The 27,339-nt window shown below is 40.8% G+C and overlaps 1 protein-coding gene across 1 annotated transcript in view; it reads right to left on the reverse strand.

The window, feature by feature from the left end:
• LOC115139561 (protein lin-28 homolog B-like) overlaps positions 1-23,712 on the reverse strand; it is a 41,859-nt gene extending 18,147 nt beyond the window's left edge. The window contains exons 1-3 of the mRNA XM_029677092.2: positions 23,466-23,712; positions 22,603-22,793; positions 5,822-6,012 (exon numbers count right to left, since the gene is read on the reverse strand). Coding sequence (XP_029532952.1) covers positions 5,822-6,012; positions 22,603-22,793; positions 23,466-23,475 — 392 coding nt within the window. The 5' untranslated portion in view covers positions 23,476-23,712. The remainder of the gene's footprint in view (positions 1-5,821; positions 6,013-22,602; positions 22,794-23,465) is intronic.
• Between the last annotated feature and the right edge of the window lie 3,627 nt (positions 23,713-27,339).

Genomic DNA, 27,339 nt, shown 5'->3' on the forward strand with positions numbered 1-27,339 from the left:
TAGCTTTATAACTACACCATTTTCTCCTAGCCTCATGACAAAATGTGTAGAATAGCAGGAAATTAGCTTTATAACTACACCATTTTCTCCCAGCCTCATGACAAAATGTGTAGAATAGCAGGAAATTATCTTTATAACTACACCATTTTCTCCCAGCCTCATGACAAAATGTGTAGAATAGCAGGAAATTATCTTTATAACTACACCATTTTCTCCCAGCCTCATGACAAAATGTGTAGAATAGCAGGAAATTAGCTTCATAACTACACCATTTTCTCCCAGCCTCATGACAAAATGTGTAGAATAGCAGGAAATTAGCTCAGGGATTCTTGAAAGTCGTGACAATCCTTGTCGGGCAGGGAAACTTATTGTTGCATTATTTGAGCTTAAAAGTTACATTTAGGGGCATTTTCTAAATGTTATTTCCATGTCAACTATGTCAGCTATTTCCATGTCAGCTAATGGATATTAACTAAAAAGTGTATCGTATGTAGTTTCTTGCAATAGCCCTCTGTGACTTTAAATAATATTTATCTCAAAACTGATTCCTAAAAGATGTGTCTGGAGATTTGGTAAGGAATCAGGAATGAGCAGGGTCAGCCATACCATAAGGACCTTACACATGTCATGATCTGGAAAGTTCTCTACTTTTGATAGATTTAAACAAACAATATTGCAATCAACATGTTCACAGCAATAACATGTCAACTCCATCTGCCTGACAGATTAGAATAGAATATGAATTTTGGTTCAAATATGTTACATTTAATAAGGATTTAGAGTCAGGAAAAACTAAATTGCTACTGTGTTTATCATTGTTGTCTAAAGTTAACTCTGCCAGAGTGCTGAAAGATTTGATAGAATGGTTCTGTTTTATTTGGAGTTTTTCAAATGAATAATTTTCCATATTTTACGAATGAACCTACTTCAATTGTTTAACCATATGTTTCAGAACAGTGATTAAGGGGGTTAGCCATGAGTGACGGAGTTGACAAGACACTGATGGTTAACCCCTTGATCACTCTTCTGCAACAGATTCTTAAGCAATTAAAGTACTAGCCGTGCTCGACCGAAGGGAAACTATTTACATTATTAATGTTGTTTTATGCTCTAAATCTAGACAAACATGCCAAAACGCTGAAGACATTATCCCTGGAACTTTTAATAGTGCTAATAAATAAAACAAAAAGAACATTGGAGATTTGAATTTGATCTAATGTTAGAATTAAACAATCAAGGCCTTTAAACAGTTTTTGGACAATAATTGTAACAAAGGAAATGCCTGGAGGAGTTGAAAAAAATGCAGTTTGTTGCATTTTATGACACATAAATACAAATAGGAGGTTGTTATTTTACATGGTGTGATAGCTGATTGGTCTATCAAAATATATATTTAAAATGTTGATAATATTAAGACAAATATTTGTGGGGGAAAAGTTGATTGTCCTGTCTTTCAAGAATCCCTGAGCAGTAAAACAGCAACATGTTCTGAAAGCCTCATCGCAAAACGTGCAAATTAGCATGACATTAGCTATAAAACTGCACATTCTCTCTGCCCCAATGGGGTTCGGGAGGGGCCTTTGCTTGGACCTTTGGACAGGGCCCTGCAGAACTCCACTACACCACTGATAGAGGGAGTACCAGTACTGAGTCGGTATGCAGAGGTACCAAGTAATTCAGGTAGCTATGTACATAGAGGTAGGGGTAAAGTGACAAGGATAGATAAGACAGCAGCATATGTGGTGAGTATGAATGTGTGTGTGTGTGTGTGTGTGTGTGTGTGTGTGTGTGTGTGTGTGTGTGTGTGTGTGTGTGTGTGTGTGTGTGTGTGTGTGTGTGTGTGTGTGTGTGTGTGTGTGTGTGTGTGTGGTGTCATTATGCATGTGTGTGCACATTATGTGTGTGTGGGCGTGTATTTGTGTGTGTGTGTAAGTATGTGTGAGTGTGTGTGTATAGTCAGTGCAAGACAGTTAGGTTCAAGAAAAAAGGGTCATTGCAGGTGGTCCAGCTAGCCATTTGATTAGCTATTTATCAGTCGTATTTATCCGTCTTATGGCTTGGGGGTAGAAACTGTCCAGGATCCTGTTTGCCCCAGACTTGGTGCACTGGTACCGCTTGCCATGCGGTAGCAGAGAGAATAGTGTATGGGTGGCTGGAGTCTGACAATTTTATGTGCCTTCCTCTGACAAAACACCCCCTGTCAAAATGGCTGCAGTAAAATGCATTAAGATTCACACAAACTTACCCAGGCACACATTTAAGATGGTCTACAATGTGGAAGCTGACAAAGTGACTTTAAATAGCTGTGAAATAGCGGGCAAAGTGCCCTATTCAATGCATGATCATCGAGCGGAATAACCATAGCAACCATAGTGTCCTTAGATCTAGGTTTGAATCCACAATATAGGCCCCCTGAGAAAGATGTAACCGATGCTGAGGACAGAAACATACACAGAGCCTTCAGAAAGTACCCCAAGACGTTTTCCACATGTTGTTGTGTTACAGCCTGAATTCAACATGGATTCAATGTGTAAACATCTCACCCATCTACACACAAGAACCCACAATGACAAAGTGAAAACCTGTTTTTTGGAAATGTCTGTTAATTGATTGAAAATGAAATACAAAAATATCTCATTTAAATAAGTATTCACACCCCTGAGTCAATACATCTTAGAATCACTTTTGGCAGCGACTACAGCAGTGAGTCTTTCTGGGTAAGTCTCTAAGTGTTTTGCACACATGGATTGCACAATATTTGCATATTATTCGTTTAAAAAATGGTTCAAAATGTATAGTTGATCATTGCCAGACAGCCATTTTCAAGCGGATTGAAGTAAAAACTCTAAATAGGCCACTCGGGAACATTCAATGTCATATTGGTAAGCAACTCCAGTGTACACAGTGCACAAACACTAAGAACACCTGCTCTTTTCCTCTTTCTAACCAGGGGAAAGCTCTGACACTCAATATTGGGAAGGGGTTCTTAATGTTTTGTACACATTTGACCTTGTGTTTTAGGTTATTGTCCTGCTGAAAGGTGAATGTGTCTCCCAGTGTCTGGTAAAAAGCAGACTGAACCAGGTTCTTCTCTAGGATTTTGCCTGTGCTTAGCTCCATTCCTTTTATTGATTATGAAAAACTCCCTAGTCCTTGCCGATGGAAAGAAAACCCATAACATGATGCAGCCACCACTATGCTTGAAAATGTGAAGAGTGGTACTCAGTGATGTGTTGTTTTGGATTTGCCACAAATATAACACTTTGTACTCACGGCATAAAATGGATTTCTTTGCCAATTTTTGGGCAGTTTTACTTTAGTGCCTTGTTTGAAAGCAGGATGCATGTTTTCACTTTGTCATTTAGGTAAGTATTGTGGAGTAACTACAATGTTGTTGATCCATCCTCAGTTTCTCCTATCACAGCCATTAAAATCTGTAACTGTTTTAAACTCACCATTGACCTCACAGTGAAATCCCTGAGTGGTTTCCTTCCTCACCGGCAACTGTGGGGGGTTCTAAGCTGACCTATGGAATTGTTTTAAGATGATCATACTATGGAACATTTAGCTATTTGATTTAGAATTGTAGAACCCCTTTAGGTATAAAAAATATATAAATATCACACTTATTGCAAATTATGGTGGAAAATAAGTAATTGGTCAATCACAAAAGTTTATCTCAATACTTTGTTATATACCCTTTGTTGGCAATGACAGAGGTTAAACGTTTTCTGTAAGTCTTCACAAGGTTTTCACACACTGTTCCTGGAATTTTGGCCCATTCCTCCGTGCAGATCTCCTCTAGAGCAGTGATGTTTTGGGGCTGTGTGTTACTGATGGTAGGCTTTGTTACTTTGGTCCCAGCTCTCTGCAGGTCATTCACTAGGTCCCCCGTGTGGTTCTGGGATTTTTGTTCACCGTTCTTGTGATCATTTTGACCCCACAGGGTGAGATCTTGCGTGGAGCCCCAGATCGAGGGAGATTATCAGTGGTCTTGTATGTCTTCCATTTCCTAATAATTGCTCCCAAAGTTGATTTCTTCAAACCAAGCTGCTTACCTATTGCAGATTCAGTCTTCCCAGCCTGGTGCAGGTCTACAATTTTGCTTCTGGTGTCCTTTGACAGCTCTTTGGTCTTGGCCATAGTGGAGTTTGGAGTGTGACTGTTTGAGGTTGTGGACAGGTGTCTTTTATACTGATAACAAGTTCAAACAGCTGCCATTAATACAGGTAATGAGTGGAGGACAGAGGACCCTCTTAAAGAAGAAGTTACAGGTCTGTGAGAGCCAGAAATCTTGCTTGTTTGTAGGTGACCAAATACTTATTTTCCACCATAATTTGCAAATAAATTCATTTAAAAACCCTACAATGTGATTTTCTGGATTTTTTTTCTCATTTTGTCTGTCATAGTTGAAGTGTACCTATGATGAAAATGTACAGGCCTCTCTCATCTTTTTAAGTGGGAGAACTTGCACAATTGGTGGCTGACTAAATACTTTTTTGCCCCACTGTATATATGAGATGAGTAATGTAATCGGTCGACCCCTAATATATATATATATATATATATATATATATATATATATTTGTTTTTACACATATTTAGCGCAAAACTGCCTTCCTACTTCCATAGTTTTAAAAAAACGATACCGGTTACCCTCAGACGATTCCTGTGACATTTATGGGGGTCATAGAGAGAAACGAAGAACACCTTCATGTTCGTGAGAATCTCCCCTTTCCACCGCGGGGTCACATTAGTTTGTAGCCTAAACAGTTTGGACAAACAGAAGTACATCAACGGTACAAACTTCAGACGAGTCTCCTGACACTTGTGGGGGTCATAAGAGGAGACCACCATCATGTTTGTGAGAGTCTCATCTTTCCAAAGAGTTTGGACATTACAGACGTTTTTGTGCGAGGACCAAACACCGCTTTAGCTCTGCCATCTTTCACCGCAGATGCAGAGGTGCGACATCGTTGGATGCGGCGGATTGAGACGCATACAATGCAAAAAAACTAGCTTAAATTGTATCAATCGACTCTAGTGGGTTAAACACTATTATTGCACACAGAGTGAGTCCATGCAACTTATTATGTGACTTGTTAAGCACATTTTTACTCCTGAACTGATTTAGGCATGCCATAACCAAGGGGTTGAACACTTATTGACTCAAGACATTTCAGCTTTTCATTTTTAAATAATTTTGTAAACATTTTTAAAAACATAATTCCACTTTGACATTACAGTGACCAAAAATATATAAATGTAATCAATGTTAAATTCAGTCTGTAAAACAACAAAATGTGGAAAAAGTCAAGGAGTGTGAATACTCTCTGAAGGCTCTGTAGTTACAAAGCTGTAACTTTCATCCAACTATCCTTATAGGAAGATTTTTGTTATTTGATATTTTTTGTTTATAAAGTAAAAATGTGTGTTATGACCTGGGAACAGTAAGATACTTTCTGAACTTGTCCAATTAAGGCTAATACAAAAATCACCACCATATGAATACCACTAGAAAATGTTTGGTTTTGTAGGTTTTGTAAAGAGGATTTTGAAAAGATACTCTAAACCCTCACATTAATTTGGGTTGTGTTGTCGTTAGTAAAATTTAAGTATAAAATTGATCATAAGCATATTTAGAATCATCTTAGCCTTTTCAATGATTTATGTTGTCCAATGTCACTTTATCTTTAGTTTCCAGTAACAACCATTTTGTCCATGTCATTTTAAACACCTGTGCCTACTACAGCAAAGCTCCATCCACATTTGACTTCCTGTTAATCAGAGCCTTCCCAGCATGCTTTGCTCTTGTACTCACCGGTCACCCTTTTGTTTGCGGTTCTTCTGGGGCGTGGCCTTCCCTTTGGGTCTCCTCTCGCTGCCCGCGCATGATCCCCCGCCCGGCCCCGTCACCCGCAGGGACTCCAGGCCCTTGGAGGACTTCTTAAAGGTGAACTCCACCTGCTCGCCCTCCTTCAGGCTGCGGAAGCCATCCATCACCAGCTTACTCTGTGGAGGAAAAAATAAACAGACCACGCCTTTAAAAATGCTGCTCTTTAACCATAGAATTTGAATGACAGAAAATCGCCTTTTAAAAGATACTGAACTATAACCATGTAATTACAATTAGACCCAGACAACCCCTTTAAAAAAACTCTGCACTGTTACAATGAATGATTTTTGGACTGCCATAAAGATATGCTTTATTCAGAGAAAACCTTTAGAATGTCAATTGAGTATTTCATTCCTGTCAAGGTCCGTTAAATGTCTTACGAAAAATGTTATTCAAATCGGAAAATCGGTAGCTTTTATTTTTTACGATTAGACAAATCGTAACCAAACTTAACAGAGGGAAACAAACACACCCACACAGCATGACATGCTTTAACAGAGTTGAAAGAGTGGGAGAGTAAGCCAACAGTATGCGAGCCTATAAAGAGCTACTCAAACAAGTTTGTTGCCAAACAACATAGATGGAGGGAATGGAGAGAGCGAGAGAGAGAGAGAGAGAGAGAGAGAACAGAAGACACAAGGGAAGAATAAGAAGAGAGAGAGAGAGAGAGAGAGAGAGAGAGAGAGAACAGAAGACACAAGGGAAGAATAAGAATGGAGAGAGCGAGAGAGAGAGAGAGAGAGAGAGAGAGAGAACAGAAGACAAGGGAATAATCAGAATGGAGAGAGCGAGAGAGAGAGAGAGAGAGAGAACAGAAGACACAAGGGAAGAATAAGAATGGAGAGAGCGAGAGAGAGAGAGAGAGAGAGAGAGAGAGAGAGAGAGAAAGAGAGAGAACAGAAGACACAAGGGAAGAATAAGAATGGAGAGAGCGAGAGAGAGAGAACAGAAGACACAAGGGAAGAATAAGAATGGAGAGAGCAAGAGAGAGAGAGAGAGAGAGAGAGAGAACAGAAGACACAAGGATTAACTAAGTCATTTACAACAGTGCAAATATTGCACTTGTTTCTCTATGGTGAACAACATACAGATATGTAAGACTAAGTCAAAACAAGAGTATAATAACAGTAAGAATAAATGTAAGAGTCTGAGTAAGATAAGAGTATGTATAAACCATGAGGGTTAATTATTGAAAAACTAATTCTATGTTTCTCAAAAATATAATAGGTAGAATGCAATTGCTTTGTAAATCTGGCCCAATGTATAGTCTTTTTTTTATCAACCTTTCATACCAATGTTATTAATTAAACATTACCTTTGGAAACAAATAGAAAAGAATGAGGGAAATGAAAGATGCATTGCAGTCAGTACCATCATTTTTTTTATAGAACATACATTTTTTATATATGGATTTAAAGGTATATATTTGCTATAAAATATAATAAATTATACACACAAAACATTGTTTTGTGCTCATATAATGCTATTTTATTACTATATAATCAACTTTTCCTGTTAGAATTAAGATAGTCAAAACAAAGCTATTAAAGATGCTTCAATATATTCATGAATTAAATCTTGCATACGCTGAATCTTTCTAAATGTGAAGTGTGGTATCTATAGAAGAATCAACATCAATTCATTCACTACATACAGACAGACAGACAGACAGTACCAGTCAAAGGTTTGGACACACCTACTCATTCCATAGTTTTTCCTTATTTTTTTATATTTTCTACATTGTACAATATTAGTGAAGACATCACAACTATGAAATAATACATACGGAATCATGTAGTAACCAAAAAAGTGAGTATTCTTCAAATAGCCACCCTTTGCCTTGATGACTGCTTTGCACACTCTTGGCATATTCTACAATGTAGAAAATAGTACAAAATAAAGAAAACCCCTTGAATGAGTAGGTGTTCTAAAACTTTTGACCGGTAGTGTATATTTTATATTTGTGATTCTTCAAAGTAGCCACCCTTTGCCTTGATGACAGCTTTGCACACTCTTGGCATTCTCTCAACCAGCTTCATAAGGTAGTCACCTGGAATGCATTTCAATTAACAGCTGTGCCTTGTTAAATTGACACACACTCACATGCTGACCGACGCGAGCGGTGTGATCAGCATGTGAGTGTGTGTGTGTAAAATACCCTCCTCTCAAGTGTCCTGGAGGGTGTCTTGCCAGTTCAGTTTACACACAGAGGTCAGAGGGCACGGTCAGAAAGAGAATGAGAAAGCATGAGAGGGAGGGAGAAAACGTAAAACACCAAATAATGCAGTGCAGAATTAGGACGATACCCGCTAATTATCAAAATTCAGAAAATAGACGTTAAATTCTACAACCACCTAAAAGGAAGCAATTCCCAAACCTTCCATAACAAAGCCATCACCTACATAGAGATGAACCTGGAGAAGAGTCCCCTAAGCAATCTGGTCCTTATCTTTTTGTTTTCTTGTGATTTGGTTGGGTCTAATTGTGTTCCTGTCCTGGGGCTCTGTGGGGTCTGTTTCTGTTTGTGAACAGAGCCCCAGGACAGGAACACAATTATACCCAACCAAATCATGAGAAAATCAAAAGATAATTACTTGACACATTGGAAGGAATTAACCAAAAAAAACTGAACAAACTGGAATGTTATTTGGCCCTAAACAGAGAATACCTGACCACTGTGACTGACCCAAGATTAAGGAAAGGTTTGACTATGTAGACTCAGTGAGCATAGCCTTCCTACTGAGAGAGGCCACCGCAAGTGTATAAATTGAGTAGTATAATAAGAGTCTGGTAGCAGCAGTTGTGATGTGTGAAGCAGTTCATTCAGAGAAGTATTCAGACCCCTTGACTTTTTCCACATTTTGTTATGTTATTCTAAAATGGATTCAATATATTTTTCCCTCAATCTACACACAATACCCCATATTTGTTTTGTTTTGCAAATGTATAAATAAATAAAAAATGAAATATCACATTGACTTATTTAGTCAGACCCTTTACTCAGTACTGTGTTGAAGCACCTTTGGCAGCGATTACAGCATCGAGTGTTCTTGGTTATGATGCTATAAGCTTAGCACAACTGTATTCGGGGAGTTTCTCCCATTCTTCTCTGCAGATCCTCTCAAGCTCTGTCTGGTTGGATGGGGAGCGTCGCTGTACGGCTATTTCCAGGTCTCTCCAGAGATGGTAAAACTTCGCCCCAGTCTGAGGTCCTGAGCACTCTGGAGCAGGTTTTCATCAAGGATCTCTCTGTACTTTGGTCTGTTAATCTTTCCCTCAACCCTGACTAGTCTCCCAGTAACCGCCTCTGAAAAACATCCCCACAGCATGATCCTGCCACCACCATGCTTCACCGTAGGGTTGGTGCCAGGTTTCCTCCAGATGTGACGCTTGGCATTCAGGCCAAAGAGTTCAATCTTGGTTTCATCAGACCAGAGAATGTGTGTGTGAGTGCATGTGTGCTAAGGTGCGAAGAATCAGAGCAGGTGGTCAGTCCAGTTCAAGCGCAGTGGTCTAAGGCACTGCATCTCAGTGCTAGAGGCGTCACTACAGACACTCTGGTTCGAATCCAGGCTGTATCACAACTGGCCAGGATCGGAAGTCCCATAGGGAGGTGCACAATTGGCCCAGCATCGTCCTGGTTTGGCCGGTGTAGGTCGTCATTGAATATATGAATTTGTTCTTAACTGACCTACCTAGTTAAATAAATATATATATAGATATGAAGAAGAAAAAGATCTCATGCTCTGATAATGTCTGCCCAACAGTAAGGGAGTGGACAGCTTGTGGCTGGGGTGTGTGGGGTCCTTGATGATGCTGTGGCCTTCCTCAGGCACCGCTTCGAGTAGATCACCTGGATGGGTGGGAGCAAGATCCCAGTGATGTACTGTGCCGTCTTCACCACCTGCAGGAGGGCCTTGCGGTTGTGGACGGAGCGATTCCCGTACCTGGCCGTGATGAAACCGGTCAGGATGATCTCGATGTAGAGGTAGTATTTGGAGGGGACCCAGGGTGGCATGACGAATTTCTTCAGCCGCCTTAGGAATTAGAGACGCTGTTGCGCCCTCTGGACAAGAGTGGTGATGCTGTTGCTCTATGACAAATGCTCAGTGATGTGGATGCCTAGGAACTTCAAACTTGGGACTCCCTCTACTGCAGTTGATGTGGATCGGGGCATGTTCAATCAGAGACAGATATTTCCCTCATATCACCCAGACCCACAAAGAACTTGAAGACAAATCCAATTTTGATAAACTCCTGTATCTATTAGGTGAAACACCAGTGTGCCATCACAGCAGAAAGATGTGTGACCAGTCGCCACAAGAAAAGAGCAACCAGTGAAGCACAAACAGCTTTGTAAATTCAATTCAAAAGGGCTTTCCCATGCCAATAAAGCCCTTTGAATTGAATGAGAGAGAGCGAGAGAGTAGTAGAGAGAGAGAGAGAGCGAGAGAGAGAGAGAGAGAGAGAGAGAGAAGTGTATAGAGAGAGAGCAAGAGAGAGGAGGGGGTGAACAGAGACAGTCTGTCTGTCTGTTGGTGAGAGAGAGAGAGGGAGAGAGAGGACAGAACAGAGAGTTTAAACATTTATTGTCATGTACAGGGAAATAAATGCCTTTCTTGCAAGATCTTTCCCAACAATTTTTTTATTACCTTTATTTAACTAGGCAAGTCAGTTAAGCACAAATTCTTATTTACAATGACGGCCTACCAAAAGGCAAAAGGCCTCCTGCGGGGACATGGGCTGGGTTAAAAAATAAAATACAGGACAGAACACACATCGTAACAACCTACAGTTGAAGTCGGAAGTTTACCCTCACCTTAGCCAACTACATTTAAACTCAGTTTTCCACAATTCCAGATATTTAATCCTAGTAAAAAATTCCCTGTCTTAGGTCAGTTAGGATCACCACTTTATTTTAAGACTGTGAAATGTTTGAATAATAGTAGAGAGAATGATTTATTTCAGCTTTTATTTCTTTCATCACATTCCCAGTGGGTCAGAAGTTTACATACACTCAATTAGTATTTGGTAGCATTGTCTTTAAACTGTTTGACTTGAGTCAACCGTTTTGGGTAGCCTTCCACAAGCTTCCCACAATAAGTTGAATTTTGGCCCATTCCTCCTGACAGAGCTTGTGTAACTGAGTCAGGTTTGTAGGCCTCCTTGCTCGCACACGCTTTTTCAGTTCTGCCCACAAATTTTCTGTAGGATTGAGGTCAGGGCATTGTGATGGTCACTCCAATACCTTGACTTTGTTGTCCTTAAGCCATTTTGCCACAACTTTGGAAGTATGCTTGGGGTCATTGTCCATTTAGAAGACCCATTTGCGACCAAGCTTTAACTTCCTGACTGATGTCTTGAGATGTTGCTTCAATATATCCACATAATTCTCCTTCCTCATGAGCCATCTATTTTGTGAAGTGCACCAGTCCCTCCTGCAGAAAAGCACCCCACAACATGATGCTGCCACCCCGGTGCTTCACGGTTGGGATGGTGTTCTTTGGCTTGCAAGCCGCCCCCTTTTTCCTCCTAACATAACAATGGTCATTATGGCCAAACAGTTCTATTTTGTTTCATCAGACCAGAGGACATTTCTCCAAAAAGTACGATCTTTGTCCCCATCTGCAGTTGCAAACCATAGTCTTGCTTTTTTAGGGTGGTTTTGGAGCAGTGGCTTCTTCCTTGCTGAGCGGCCTTTCAGGTTATGTCAATATAGGACTCGTTTTACTGTGGATATTGATACTTTTGTACCTGTTTCCTCCAACATCTTCACAGGGTCCTTTGGTGTTGTTCTGGGATTGATTTGCACTTTTCGCACTAAAGTACATTCATCTCTAGGAGACAGAACGCGTCTCCTTCCTGAGTGGTATGACTGCTGTGTGGTTCCGTGGTGTTTATACTTGTGTGGGATTGTTTGTACAGATGAACGTGGTACCTTCAGGCATTTGGAAATTGCTCCCAAGGATGAACCAGACTTGTGGAGGTCTACAATTTTTTTCTGAGGTCTTGTCTGATTTCTTTAGATTTTCCCATGATGTCAAGCAAAGAGGCACAGAGTTTGAAGGTAGGCCTTGCAATACATCCACAGGTACACCTCCAATTGACTCAAATGATGTCAGAAGCTTCTAAAGCCATGACAATAATTTTATGGAATTTTCCAAGCTGTTGAAAGGCACAGTCAACTTAGTGTATGTAAACTTTTGACCCACTGGAATTGTGATACAGTGAATTATAAGTGAAATAATCTGTCTGTGAAAGTAGTTGTCCTAACCGACTTGTCAAAACTATAGTTTGTTAACAAGAAATGTGGAGTGTTTGAAAAATTTGTTTTAATGACTCCAACCTAAGTGTATGTAAACTTCCAACTTCAACTGTAGGTACTGAGTGTATAGGACTAGGCATCAAGATATATGATAAACAGAGTAGCAGTGCAGGGATACTGGAGTGGTAGAGGTAGATACTGAGTGTATAGGACTAGGCATCAAGATATATGATAAACAGAGTAGCAGTGCAGGGATACTGGAGTGGTAGAGTAGGACTAGGTAGATACTGAGTGTATAGGACTAGGCATCAAGATATATGATAAACAGAGTAGCAGTGCAGGGATACTGGAGTGGTAGAGGTAGATACTGAGTGTATAGGACTAGGCATCAAGATATATGATAAACAGAGTAGCAGTGCAGGGATACTGGAGTGGTAGAGGTAGATACTGAGTGTATAGGACTAGGCATCAAGATATATGATAAACAGAGTAGCAGTGCAGGGATACTGGAGTGGTAGGGGTAGACACTGAGTGTATAGGACTAGGCATCAAGATATATGATAAACAGAGTAGCAGTGCAGGGATACTGGAGTGGTAGGGGTAGACACTGAGTGTATAGGACTAGGCATCAAGAGATATGATAAACAGAGTAGCAGCAGCTTATATGTTGATTATATGTGCGTGTGTGTGTTTGTTGTAGTGTGAGCTTCTGTGAGTGAGTGTGTAGAGTCCTGTGAGTGTGCATAGAGTCAGTGCAACAAAAAGGTCAATGATAGTCCGTGTAGACATTTTGTTAGCTATTTTGCAGTCTTATGGCTTGAGGATAGAAGCTGTTCAAGAGCTTGTTGGTGTCAGACTTGTTTCTCTGGTACCGCTTGCTGTACGGAAGCAAAGAGAACAGTGCAGCTAGTCAAGATGTTCTCAATGATGCAGTTGTAGAACTTTTTGAGGAATTGATGGCCCATGACAAATCTTTTCAACCTTCTTAGGGGGACGAGGTGCTCTCGCCCCTTCTTCACAACTGTGTGCGTTGTGGGTAGACAATTTTAAGTCCTTAGTGATTTGGACATCGACGAAGTTGAAGCTGTTGACCCGCTCTACTACAGCCCTGTCGATGTGGATGGGGGCGTGAGGGAGAGGTTGTTGTCACTGGCCTCCATCCTATAGGCTGTCTCATTATCGCTGGTGATCAGGGAGTACAGGAGGGGACTAAGCACACATCCCTGAGGGGACCCCTTGTTAAGGGTCTGCATGGCGGAAGTTACGTTGCCAACCTTCAAGACCTGGGGTCGGCCCGTCAAGAAGTCCAGGATCCAGCTGCAGAGGGGGTGTTTAGTCCCAGGGTCTCAAGATTGGTGAAGAACTTGGAGGGGACTATGGTGTTGAATGCTGAGCTATAATCAATGAACAGCATTCTCACATCGGTATACCTCTCATTTAGGTGGCAGTGTGGAATGCAATTGAGATTGCATCATCTGTGGATCTGTTGGGGTGGTAATAGTTGAGTGAGAGAGAAAGAGAGAGCGAGAGAGAGAGAGAGAACAAAATGGAAGAGTTGCCTGGAACAGCGTGGGGTGTGCACAAGAGGGAGAAGGGGAGGAGATAAAGAGAGAGATGGGGGTGGGGGTGGGGGGGACAGGGAGGGTGTGAGCCCATGGAAATTCCACCAGCGCATTCTATTCAGCTCCAATGGAGGAGCAACTCCTGATCAGGTCAGACCCAGGAGGGACGAGGAGCGACCTGGAACAAAACCCCCCATTTGATTAGGAGCCCCACAGGTCAGCTCCAGAAATCCCTGGGTCAGGGGCAGAAACCCCCTCCCCCCACAGAGAGAGGACCCACTGACAGGCAGGCAGAGAGCACACCAGCCAACCAATCCCCCACACTCCTCCAAATTGCCTGTCTGTCCTGAGAACAACCCATGTAATATACCCAGCTCCACATTCAAATGAAATCGTCCTCTTCTTCCCTCCACTAACTTTCTCCCCAAATTTCTGTAAAAGACATTGTGTTCTCTTCCAACATACCTGGTAAAAGAATGATGGAATAGATGAACGAAAACACCACTCAGCAACAGATCATACACACACTGATAAACACACTCAGACCAAATCCTGATTATTTGTAGGTGTTTGTGCTTATTATGCTTATAAGCCTATGTTCAGAATGTTTGTGTGTGTGTGTGTGTGTGTGTGTGTGTGTGAATGTGTGTGTGTGTAAACTGAGATGGAGACAGCAATCAATGAACCCAGCAGCCTGGATCGAAATAACCTTTCCTCTTCATCATCCTCCAAACCATCGTCATCACCAGTCACAGTAATCGATCCAGGAAGTGGAACGAGAGGAGAGTGAGAGAAGAGGATATGAGACCTCCTGCTCCTCTTGTCTCACCATGGTGACGCATGGCTGTGTGAGTGTTCATCGTTGGATGGAGCTACTGGTCGGAGCGGAGCTGCATAGTGGAAGCAGTGTGTGTGTGTGTGTAGGGGTGGTGGAGGAGGGCTAGGAGCAGAAGGGAATGGGTGACGATATTAAGTAGCTTTTTACACACAGGAAATGCTAAGTGGACAAAGCTGGCCCCGATCGTCACAGATGGATATGACCCAACAGGATGCATATAAACCAAAGAAGAAGAGGGGGAAGCAAACACCAGAGTGAACCACCAACAAAGCCAAAAGCTCACGCACTGACACCCCTCACCCTCCTCCGCACGTTTTCATTACAGCCCCTAACCCCTGACCTCTACCCAACCCCCCCATCAAACAATAAAGAGTGTTCCCGTTTCCCCTCTGCACAAACCAACAACAGCCCTGTGTTTGATCAGAGGGGGTTGGTGAGCACTAGATCATTCTGCTAAAGGTTTATCAGAAAGGGAGGAAATGAACCTAGGTTAGGTGGCTGGGGAGAAAGAATACAATAGTAGTAGTAGTGGGGTGAAAATCAGAATTCACTTCATTGAAAATGGGAGACATATAAAATAACGGCAAAAAGCACAGGTCAACATTGAAAATAGAGTTGCATTTATTTTGTCTTTCAATTGTCAATTAAATTTCCCACTGTTCAAAAACTGTAAAGCTAAAGTTTCTCACTTCAAACAAAATCAAACAGGAGCGTGATGAAGCCTACTGCTAGGTTGTGTGCATTATAGCATGCAACAGAAAATGTTTTGCAATAGAACATTTAAATTTGTGTTTCTTATTGGACAAGTCCAGGTAGTCGTTCCGTGTTTCAGTCAGTTTTCTTCGATGTGGTGCCTAATGAACATGACCCTGATCTAAACGCGTCTACAAATCAAATTTAATACAAGTGGCATTTCAATTCAGAATCATGCTAATTGTCAAGCTAAATATATATCTGTAATAGTAAAGGAATAAAATTACACAAATTAAATGTGGTTTTATACATTGTTTGCCACTAAAAGGTTGCTCTTCCATAACGATTCACCGGCCTGGCTACCTTGTGTACATATACAAACTGCAGTTCAGATATTTCTAAACCGTATTCCTCAAAAAATATAAAAGTATTACTAACATGGTACATGTAGCTCTCCTTTAAATTAAGACAATATTTTGTTTCATTGACTACACTTTGTCTTCTTAAAACAAAGCTCAATACCATCGGTATATAAACTAAAATGAACAACGTTCACAATTAATCTTGGAAGTAACCAGAATTAAACCTACTGCTGGATTCATAAACAGACTTTTGATCGGGGGTGTCAAACTCATTTTGCCAGGGGGGGGGTCACATTCGTTCTTCAACGAGGTCCGGAGGGCCACACTGAAATTGTTTACTATTTCCTTAACATCACAATCAGGTTTTAGAAACAGGTTGCCTATTATCAAATGAAGTTTCAGACCAACTATTGAACATTTACTGGTTTGCTCTTTCTACACACAATTATAAAAGTTGTGGATTATGTTTTATATTAACCATTAATTATCTTATCATTTGTTTCCATATTTTTCCTGTTTCTACAAAAATAAACTAGTCTGCCTTATTTCCACCAGATGAGTTAAGATCATAACCATAAAGACTTGTGGTCAATGCTTGCTAAATACTAGCTAAATGCTAGGTAAATACTAGCTAAATACTAGCTAAATCACTAGCTAAATACTAGGTAAATACTAGCTAAATACTAGCTAAATCACTAGGTAAATACTAGCTAAATACTAGCTAAATACCATCTAAATACTAGGTAAATACTAGCTAAATGCTAGGTGAATGGTAGTGACATGTTAGCTAAATGCTAATTTGGTTGCATTAAAACAGCATTTCGTACTCAGGTTCAACAACAAGTAAATATAGGATCAAAACTCATTACAAATACATGCTACCAATAAATTATATCATAATGTTATCCTGTAAACAAACGACAGGCATTAAAAACATGGAACATTTTCACAAACAAGATCCACAGGCTACAGTGTTGCTATTTGCCAACTAAGGTAACTAACAGTTTGTTGTGCCACTTTCCTTCCATTAAAAAAAGTATCGACAAAAACAACCAACAGTAAAAAAAAATAGAATAACTTAAACATTGAGGGAAATGCAACTTCGTACAAGTCAACCAAGAGTTTTTGATCAAGGGTCTTAGGTCATTGAGAACAAAGGGTCTTTCAAACTCTCTAAATAAAGGCTGAAATAAAACTGACCTTATCTACAAGCAAACAAACTGAACAAGTAAAACAAAAATGTTTTCCCTGAAATAAAACACTTAACTTCATACAACTTCACAGAAACACACAAAACAGTTACATTAAAAAACACATTCAAATCCACCAAGCTTCTTCAGAAGCAATGCCAAAACCAAACCCTTTGTTGTTCTAGACAATACCAAAAAAACAGATCACCCACCAAAAGTGGAATGGGTCTATTCTACAACATGTCTGTTTGTCATGTCAATAGAAAGAAACATCTCTAGCACCACTTCTACTTGAATTCACACAATATACCTTTCAAATGACCAATCACATTCCCCATATATGGACAGGAAGTCACATGACCGCTCCACTTTCTTCTTCTGCGGTTTTTAAGCATTGAAGTAAAGAGGGGGAGGTGGGTCTGTGGCAGGGACTGGGGAGGGGTAGGGCTTGCATGCCAAATGGAGACACAGGCCAGTGGTTCATCTCAATGGCCGCTTGAGTGGCGCAGCGGTCTAAGGCACTGCATCGCCGTTGAGATCAATATCTGGCCTGTGAGGCATCAAAACAGACCTGGGTTCGTACCCGGGCTGTATCACAACCGGCCTCGATCGGGAGTCCCATAGGGCAGCGCACAATTGGCCCAGCATCGTCCGGGTTAGGGGAGGGTCTGGCTAGGGGGGTTTTAATGTAGGCTGTCATTGTAAAGAAGACTTTGTTCTTAACTGACTTGCCTAGTTAAATAAAGGTTAAATAAAAATAAATGAACAAAGAAAATCTCACTAGGGGCCCACTTTAACACACAACACACACATGCATGCATACAGACAAAATAATATCTGAGCACTTGGAGATTTTGGTTAAGGAGTGGACCTGGTGGCAAGAACAGAACAAAGCAACTGAAAAATACATGCACTTGTGCAAACACACACACACACACCAAAAGAGACTTGTGGGTAAATAGCAATGGGTTGATTGATGTGCCAGCTAAACATCCAAGCGTGAAAATGTGAGGTGCTCAAGCAACACACAAAGACAGAAGAGTCTTACATTTAATCTCCAAAAGAGGAAATGCATTAATGTAATTCATCATAGATCATCACTGGTGAAATAAACAAACAAACTGAATAAAAATGTGTCATAGTGTGGGTGCAACGCTGGCACAAGGTAGTAGTAGTGGTCATATAGAGAAGCACACACACACACACACACACGGGAACCCCCCTGATGTTTGGCCCCCCCGGGAAGATTTCTCTGGGGTCAAGATGGGACTAGCTCATTATTTCTTTCTTTCTCCGTCCCTCTACATCCTCGGTCTCCTTCGTTATACCTCTCCCTCTTTTATCTTCTCTACCTCCCTCTTTCTCTATACCTCTCTCTCTCCCTCTGTATCTTTCCTTATCTCGAGCTCTTTATCTCTCATTCTTTTCTACCTACTCTCTTTTGTTCCTCTCTCTCTTTTCCCTTCTGTACCTCTCTATACCTCTCTCTCTGTATCTTTCCTTATCTCGAGCTCTTTATCTCTCATTCTTTTCTACCTACTCCCTTTTGTTCCTCTCTCTTTTCCCTTCTGTACCTCTCTATACCTCCTCTCGCTTTCCTTCCTTTTCTACCTCTTTATATCCTTCTCTCTTCCTCTTTCTCGCTCTCCTCTATTCTCTCTCCCCCACTCTCTTTGCCTCTTTCTTATTCTCTACCTCCTCTCTACTACTCTCTCGCTCCTTCTCTAGCTCTCTCTCCCTCTTCCTCCCTCTTCTAACCTAATTCCCCATCACTAATTTATCCCTCTTCTAATCTACTTCCCCATCACAAATGAATTATTATTATTTTTCCCCCACCCCTCTCCCTCCGTCCCACTCTTCCTTCCCTTGCCCCCTCCCTCATTTGCTTCTCCAACCCCTCCTCTTTCCTTCTGCTGCATAACCTCTCCTTTCTCTCCCTCTAACTACCTTTCTTACTCCCGTCCTCCCAATCCCCTCTCTTCCACCATTCTCTCTTTCCCTGTTCTCTCTCTTATTTCCTAACCTCCCCCTTTAGTCTCTACCACATTTATTTTCTCTCTCTTTCTCCTCCCCTCCCCCCCCCTCTCATTATCTCAATAATTCCTGCATGCATAGAAAATTATCACACATTGTCACAAACTGGAGCCCAATCTGAATCTTGCACTCAAATGATATTTTTTCCATGGGACAAAATGTGTCTTTATCTTTGGAGATAATATTTACAAATGGTACAATCTTCCCAAGCAGCAAGCAACAGAAATACCCCATAACAGGAAAGTAAATGTGTGTGTGTGTGTGTGTGTGTGTGTGTGTGTGTGTCAGCTCTCCAGCCTTTGTCGCTACGTCATATAACTGATCAGGCATGTCTGCAACTGAAAAACAAGCATACATGGCCCCCCAATCAACCCTACCACAAGGTTACATTCTAAACTCTAGATAGGTTTTTATGCATTCAAACGAAAAATTGTCCCATCAATAAACTTTTCAATAATATAGTTGTTTTGTGCACTGACCACAGTGAGGTAGGGGGCCTGTTCTGGATCTTGCACATCAGCGAGGCACCATCAACTTGCATGAATGGCTTGCATGAAATTGTGCTTTATTCGTTGAGTGATAACCTATGATGTACATTGTGTTTTACTGGAATAAAAGTAAGCTACTGGAGAGCCAACTTATCTGACTATACCTGCTAAACAGGTATATAATATTATATAATATAATATATTTTACTTTGATTGTTCCGGTTCACCATCACCAACAGTTTTGGTAGTTTTGCTTTAAACAATTCCGTGTATATGGTCATTTTTAGATATACAGGGTAAAGTTGATCATTTCATAATGAGAAATCCCTTTTGTGAGGTGCACTGCATGGCCGAAGCAAGAGGAGTAAAGAAGATCTCTACGGAAACATTTCCAAATGGTCAAAACCATTTGATTTTGAGATGTGGGTGAAATCCAAAGTTGTGCTATATATTCATTGGCTATGTCATAGCTACATTTGTCAAATATAAATATTGATATGTTGACTAGTCAAACACTTAATCTGCAAAAATGACAAGTTAATTTGTGGGTGATGGTTATTTCAGAACCAAAATGGGGAGACAAAAAACAGGCTACATTGCACCCCCTAATCTGATAGTGGGAGATGCCTCTCTTATGGCTCAGCTCAGGTGCCAACATTGTACATACACATAATTTACACACACACGTACACACAGACAGAAGTCATCTCAGACCGGCCCAGCTCAGGCCCAGCTCAGAGAGGCCCAGCTCAGAGAGGCCCAGCTCATGAGCTCCATCATCAGCAGATATGAATTTCGAATGGAAAATGTACGTGTTTATGCAACAAATGTTAGGGCATCGAATAGTATCGCATCGAACCTAATCATTTCAAACTAAAACGGATCGTTCCTGTGAATAGTATCAGAGCCCATGGATCTAGATTTGTGTTGAATCATCTTGAAAGGGAAAATGCACATCCCTACTGAATTGGCAATTTCATTGGTAGTTGACGATTTACATTTGAAAGACTACACTGTCATCATTAACAACAGTATTACAGTAGTAATTCCAGCATTATGAATGAGCAAGTGTATTCCTCTAAAATTGGATCATGAACGCTTATAAGACTCCACAGAATTATATCTTATGAATGTGTGAATTCCTCTCAATTGAAATTCATACACATTTCTAAGAAAAGTATGTATTATTCTTCTCAGTATCAGCATCATAATGATTGCCATTACTTTGAGATCGCACACATTTCCAACAAAAGACAACAGAATTCTGCAGGATGCAACACCCTTATAAACATAACGATTGGTATGGCTATAAGTAGCCTGTTCTTCTAAAATCATGAACGTTTATAAGAAATGGCTCAATAGAATTCTGTAGGGGTTTATCAACATCATAACAATCATTATTATTATCTTGTGAATGTGTGTATTCCTCTACATTTAGATCATGAAAACGTTTAAGAAATGTCTACATCTAAATCTGTACCATAGAGATACAAGAGCCTATAATGCATAGGCCTATTAATAGCCCAATGGTGTTCTATTTATTTCTGTGCTCAGGCCCAGGCTAAGAAACTGCACGCCAGACAATGTTTATTTGACTTCAGCAGGGCTCTCTCTCTCTCTCTCTCTCTCTCTCAGCACACATCTTTGGCAGGGAGGAAGCTTGCAAGGCTAAAGTAGGTACATCTGACATATCCACTAATGGCTATGATTGATTCGAATTCTCAACCTATTCTGCTCATTTGGATTTCCTCTGCAAAGGAAAATATAGTACACTGCATGAACAACAGGGTGTATTGTCTTCTACTGTGCTGTAAGTTATGTCTTTCGGTTGTTTCTTAACATAAACGTCTTCTGCTGACATATCAACAGGACACAGGAACACACAGTACATGACAATAAAATACTATATGCCAGCATGGCGCTCTAATCATTTGAATATTATTAGGGAGACAATATAAATAACTGAACTTAGCCAGCATGCAAATACTGAAATACATCTTAAGACTTGGGAGTTCCTTTTTCAGAGCATATAGTGCTGCCGCGTGAAACAGTTAGTGATGATGGGAGTAGCCAACACAACAGCAACAAGGAAACATGTTCGCCCAAATTCACCACGAGACCTCAATGGTAGCAGCTACAGCTGCAGCATAGCAGCTTAAAGCTGCGCAATTCGTCATTGTAAACTCTCTTGTTACTCACTCGTGTTTGACAGATGTTTTCAAGACTTCGGTTGGGGCCGTGCTAGGCGCTTACATCTTTGAACCAGAATGTTCTCTCCCAGTTCAATAAAATAACTTCCCGTGAGACCACAATAAAAGCACCTCCACCGCCAAACCGTGTGGGAAAATAAGATGGTGAAAATGACTACTCCCTTCTCTTTTCTCCTCTTGAGTCTTTAAAAGCGACTTTATTGGACCGTAAAAAATAGCTATTTAACGGCAACAGAATCAGCTGAAAATATGGATGGGTTATTAGAATATGAACTCGAATGAAAATCTACACACCCAAACTATCCATGTTATAACTTTCGACGAAGCAATTGTACGAGTACTCAAATGACAGCGTTTAGCACTTAGTGTCAACAAAAAAAACACAGTGTTTCAAGACTGAGTGGGATGTTTATTTCTGTTTCATTCTATTGATGTATATTTTCTTGTAGGCTACTTACTCAAAGTATTTGAGCACGTTTTCCGACATGGTGGGCCATCAAGCATAATCTCCCTGTACATGAGGCAATAGAAAAACTACAAACTGTCATACAACTGGTGTTCTCCCTCCACGAAGTTCAAGGGGAAGTGAACGAGGGAACGTGTCACTTTAAGGAAACCCACAGCATGTTTTATGTGCCATATATATATATATATATATATATATACACACATGCAAGGGAAACGTCATGATGATTCAAAGTAACACACGTGAACTGTTACAACATCACAATCATTAAGTGATACAAATGTTGCAACCAACACTGGCCTAAGAATGTGTCACTATTTCGCATTAACACGTGATGTTATTGCCACGCATGGACACAGGCTAATAAACCGATTTTGTAGAATTAAAATCCAGTAATTACCCGTTTAGAAAGGATAGACCTGTGCTGCTTGACCTAGCCTATTGAAACATTACTTATCATTAACAAGGTGGAGTAGGCTATAACGTAGTCTACGGGGTGGAGGATTGCGCCAACGAGGTAGATGACCAATGCCCACAACCCAAGCTCACAGCAGCACAACATCAACGTGGAAGACTTTTCTCGTTCGGGGGAACTTACTTGGTGGACAAATACGTCCAGAGGGAGGTCTAGGGGGCTCCCCTCGCTGCTGGTCATTGATATAAATCCGAACCCCATTCGAACATTGAACCACTTGCAGTGGCCTGCTCCCGACAGAGGCTGGGGCAGAATCCGCTCTTCCTGCTCCGCCGATTTGGCGGTGTATTCTGCACCACCTTTAACCGCCCCTCCTAAAAGTCAAATGAAAGTAGTTAGCTAAATACAGTATGTATTGATAAACAGGTGTAGAAGGTGCCCAAGTAGGCTATTTTCCCTATAGTCGTGCGCGCGTATAGTAGGCCGAGTAGTAGCCTATAAACAACTTTTATGGAGCCCGGTTTGTTGAAAAGACCCCATCACTGGACGTTGTGTGAGGTTAGTCTTTGCTCCAATTCTCCCCGCAAAACGATTTTCGAGATCACCTAAGCGTGAACTGGCGCATGGTAGAATGTTTCGAACATAAACGCAAAGTGGTGTAAAATAGGCTACTTGTGGGGTTTCTAACTACACAACGGTCAGCGATTTGCAATTGAATGCTTTGCCTTTGCAAATGCATGCTCACCGTTTTTATTTATTCTGGAGCATATTTGCGTGCATCTACCACGTTTAACCAGCATTGTATGAAACTCAAAGGGCAGGTGTAGGCTACACGCATGGTTCCCCATGCAAGCCCCAGTTGGGCAGAATACGCTCTTTACCGTTGACAAACTGCTCCAACAAGATCCCAAGGCATATTTTCACATGGCAATAATCGTGGGCGGTACATAACATATAGGATATATAACAATAGTCCCTCGCAGATCCCCTCAATACCATCAGAATAAAAAGTAAGCGCAAAAAATAGAAAATAATTGCAGAATAACCTTCGGCCATGTTTCCCCGCGGACCCTCTCTTCCAAAGTCCCAATCGAAAACCTTCCTCTGCGAAAACGGGTTATAATAGTCACCATTAATCCGACATCCTCTATTCCAGCGGTCGCAAATTTAGCTCGCATGGTAGTGCGTGCTTTCCCTCTTGATATTTTGTCATGTCTCTCCTTCAATCCCTTCCACACTCAATCCACTTCGAGCGCTTGCACTCGCTCGTACCTTTTCTCATCCGCTCGCTTGCTGGCTGTGCCTCTAGACACGTGACATTGTCAATGACATGCTTTCTTGCTGCTAATTTCAGTACGGATCCAGGGGAGGGAGTGCAGCGAGGGAAACGGACTCGGAACCGATTATAAGGTCCCAGTGGTCAGTTGTGTCCTCACAATAACACTCTTTTATAAAAGGATGGACTAGGTCACATACCCATTATCTTGCAAAAACATTTTACAACTTCGGTAGAGAGTCGTGTGAATGGCAGTAGGCAGTCCACTTTGCAATGGTCAACCTTGTTTTCAACTCCTCAATGCAAATTTTAATAGCCAAATCAACCATTTCTAAAATGTCATATTTGATTAACAGCAGCTAAATGCACTACATTGGAAATATAAAGACTGAAAAAAAAGATTTACGCAAACAAACATCTGGTGCAGTAAATATTAAATCTGTTATTCTGCTTCTTTTATAGGACTATATTACTTTATTTTTACTACCTTTCTGAGCTCGATTCAGCGGGCTACATGTGGTAAAATAGCCCTAATCATTATGAGATTGGGAATTGGGGGGTTTATTTTAAATGTATAGATTACAATTGTTTGTTGAACATAATTCATTGCTGCATTTACAAAAATGGTCAATTCATTCGTTAAACATATCGCCAAATAATAACCTAAAGATTGTATTCATTAACCTTTGAGTAAATAGAATTTTCCTTATGCATTTTAGAAACGTATTCACGCCTACATTGAGTTCGTGTTCACATGACCAGCCCCATATTCCTCCTTCTCTTGCAGAAACTATTAGGTGTAGGCGAAGACTTCAATTACAAATATAGTATAGGCTATAGCCTATGAATTATTTGGTTAACTTTAAGTGGTATACGTATGGTTATAAAGGCCTGATACACTGCCAAGATGTCCATTGATAAAATTGAGGGGTGGGTGGCATGTGTGATCCTTCAGAACTTAAATTGCAGGACAAATCAAACAATGGACAACATCCGCACAGACATAGCTGCAGGAACTAGGGGTGTTGAGGGTGCTGCACCCCCTGAAAAATCGGGGGAAAATATATATATCGTTTAAGAAAAAATAAATATCACAAACGTAGTGCACTGGGCCTTTACTAGTATTAGTGGACCGATGTAGACTTCTTTACATCTGTAGGGCAGGCAAAACATCTCTGCTTTACCAAAAAGGTAGTTTAATTAAGAAATCAATAGTTGGAATTGTAAGAGTTGTTGTCAGTTTTCACATAGAAATAAGTTGCATTTGCAAAGTATTTCAAGAAACTAGAAAATATATATCAAGCAAGTATTTGTATATTCCACAAGTATTATCATAATAACTGTTTTGTACATGTATTTATCAGGCTCAAGTTACAAATACTGGTAAACACTGAAATACATTTAGTTTAAAAAAGAGGGGTACTGGGGGGCGCTGGGCCTTTACTAGTCCTGTATCAGCTGACCAAAATAGACCTCTTCAGCAAGGGCACAAAAGAATATCTCAGCACCCCTACCCCCAAACGGGTTCCCGCGGCTATTCGCAGTAGGTTATGCCTACGAGAGTATGGCTGGAAACATGAGTCTGATGTTTCGCACGCGCACTATCAATTTATCAGCTCTGTCAATATCCAGTCGCAAAACTGTCAAAGGGGAAAAACACGTTGGGAAGGAATTAATCAACAGCAACCCATCCCCACCCACCAGCAGCAAAGCAACACCAAAGAGACCACCCTCCGGAATTCACGAGTTTACCTCATGCCTCCAACAAAGGCCGGCCCTGCCCAACCCCCGCGCAAATACTCTGTTTGAAGATGCGGTGAGGAGGGCTCCACAGTGGCCACAAAAATGATGGTTTGGGTCACAGGGCCAGTCAACGGTGTCAGATGTTATCGACTCACTCATATCCTGGGAAGGGCTTTTCCTGACCGAACAGAGCTATGTTTGGTGCTTTTCCAATGAGACTTAACCCCACACTAGTGGGCCGCCAGTGTTTTATATTAACGTAAGCTATAGTGTAATCGTGTTTCCATCAGGGGCTTGACACTAAAGACATGTGGCGATCAACACCCCTGAATCATTCAAGACTGTTGATTTGTGAGGTGTTAAAGATCACAGTTAGCCATTGTTATGTAAATGAGAGCTGAAAAGTACCCAGGGCCTTGCATTGGTTCCAAGTTAGAGGAGGTCCGCCAGAGCCACGGCACGCTGAGCCACGGGTGCCGGACCATGGAGATGGAAACAGAAAAGTCTGAGCCTTTTGGGTAAAACACTGGGGTAAATCCTCATTTGAAATGCATCAGTAATCATCCACAAGCGTAGGCTATTAGGATTTTAGGCTATCCTTTGAAGGCTAAAATAATAACATTCTGATTCTGTATGGTTCACATTCCCTGCCAAGGCCAACATTATAGAAGCGTTGATGCTGTATAAAACAAGGCGAAGTGTAATCTGTAGATTCTGTAGGTTTTGTCTATATTCTGTCTGTATATTCTTATTGTTTTCGGCACAATTTCGCCAGGTCAAATTCCTAGTAGGCTATGTGTAAATGTTATTGGCGAATAAAGTTGATTCTGAGTCCAACCTCATAATAAAGGCTTATGAACATAAACACGTGCAGTGATTAATAAGAGACTCAACTAATTAAGCCAATTGGAAAATATGAATGTCATCTCAATTATTGATTAGCCTAAAACCAAACCAACTGATCAAACATGATCAGATCCTCATAATACAGTTTAATGCCACTTTCACAGACGTAAACCATTCCACATCGAGATTCCAGAGCTTTTTCAATAGCAACGTCCCAACCAGAGATTTGGTGGACTCCTTCACCCTAGCCAACCCCACCCAACCCCCACACCTCACCAACCAAGCTTTGCCTCCCCTCTACCCTGCATTTCTGTCAATAGAGTTCAAAGGGCTAAGGGTGGGGGGTTTATTTCGATGTTTTAACTCATGCATTCCAGCCAGCAATCCCTCACTTTTTTATATCCACCACTAGGAAAAACGAAACATTGTTGACATAGCCATGGGTCAGGCCAGGCCATGCTGTTGGAAAGGAAATGTGTGTTGGGGAGGCTAACATCATTTTACAAGCAAACAGGTAAATGTTTTATGTTCATTTATTCATTTAACGTGTTTAGAACAAACCAGCCAATCAGGACTTTATTTCAATCACAGTGTACTTTACTTGTGTCTACTAGGGAAACATTGAAGTCAATTGTATGCACATTTTTACTTGATTTCGTGAAAGAAAGGAACTTAATTATATACTTCGTTAATAGACATTTTTATAAGCGAACATTTTAAGTATAAGATGTGTATAATGTCCATATTTGGACATGTGGGTGTCTTTGTTTGAGCATAGCAACAAGGCAATCCTGTCTATTTATACGAAATAAAATTATTTTAAATGCACTTTTCGTTCCAATAAGCGTCATTTATTTGAAATGCAATCAAATGTAGCCTAACTATTTCCTGTAATGGGGTAATTTAAGCAAATTATTATTATCTTTGAATAACTTATTAAATTGTAGGCATCAACAATTCAAATCCACGTATGCCTACATTATAAACAAATAGGGATACTTATTCAAAGGATTTAACAGATAAATATGGCTAACGCCCAAAATGTTTTCAAGAGA

This window comes from Oncorhynchus nerka, linkage group LG13 (assembly GCF_034236695.1).
Source record: "Oncorhynchus nerka isolate Pitt River linkage group LG13, Oner_Uvic_2.0, whole genome shotgun sequence".
In the NCBI taxonomy this organism is placed as follows: domain Eukaryota; kingdom Metazoa; phylum Chordata; class Actinopteri; order Salmoniformes; family Salmonidae; genus Oncorhynchus; species Oncorhynchus nerka.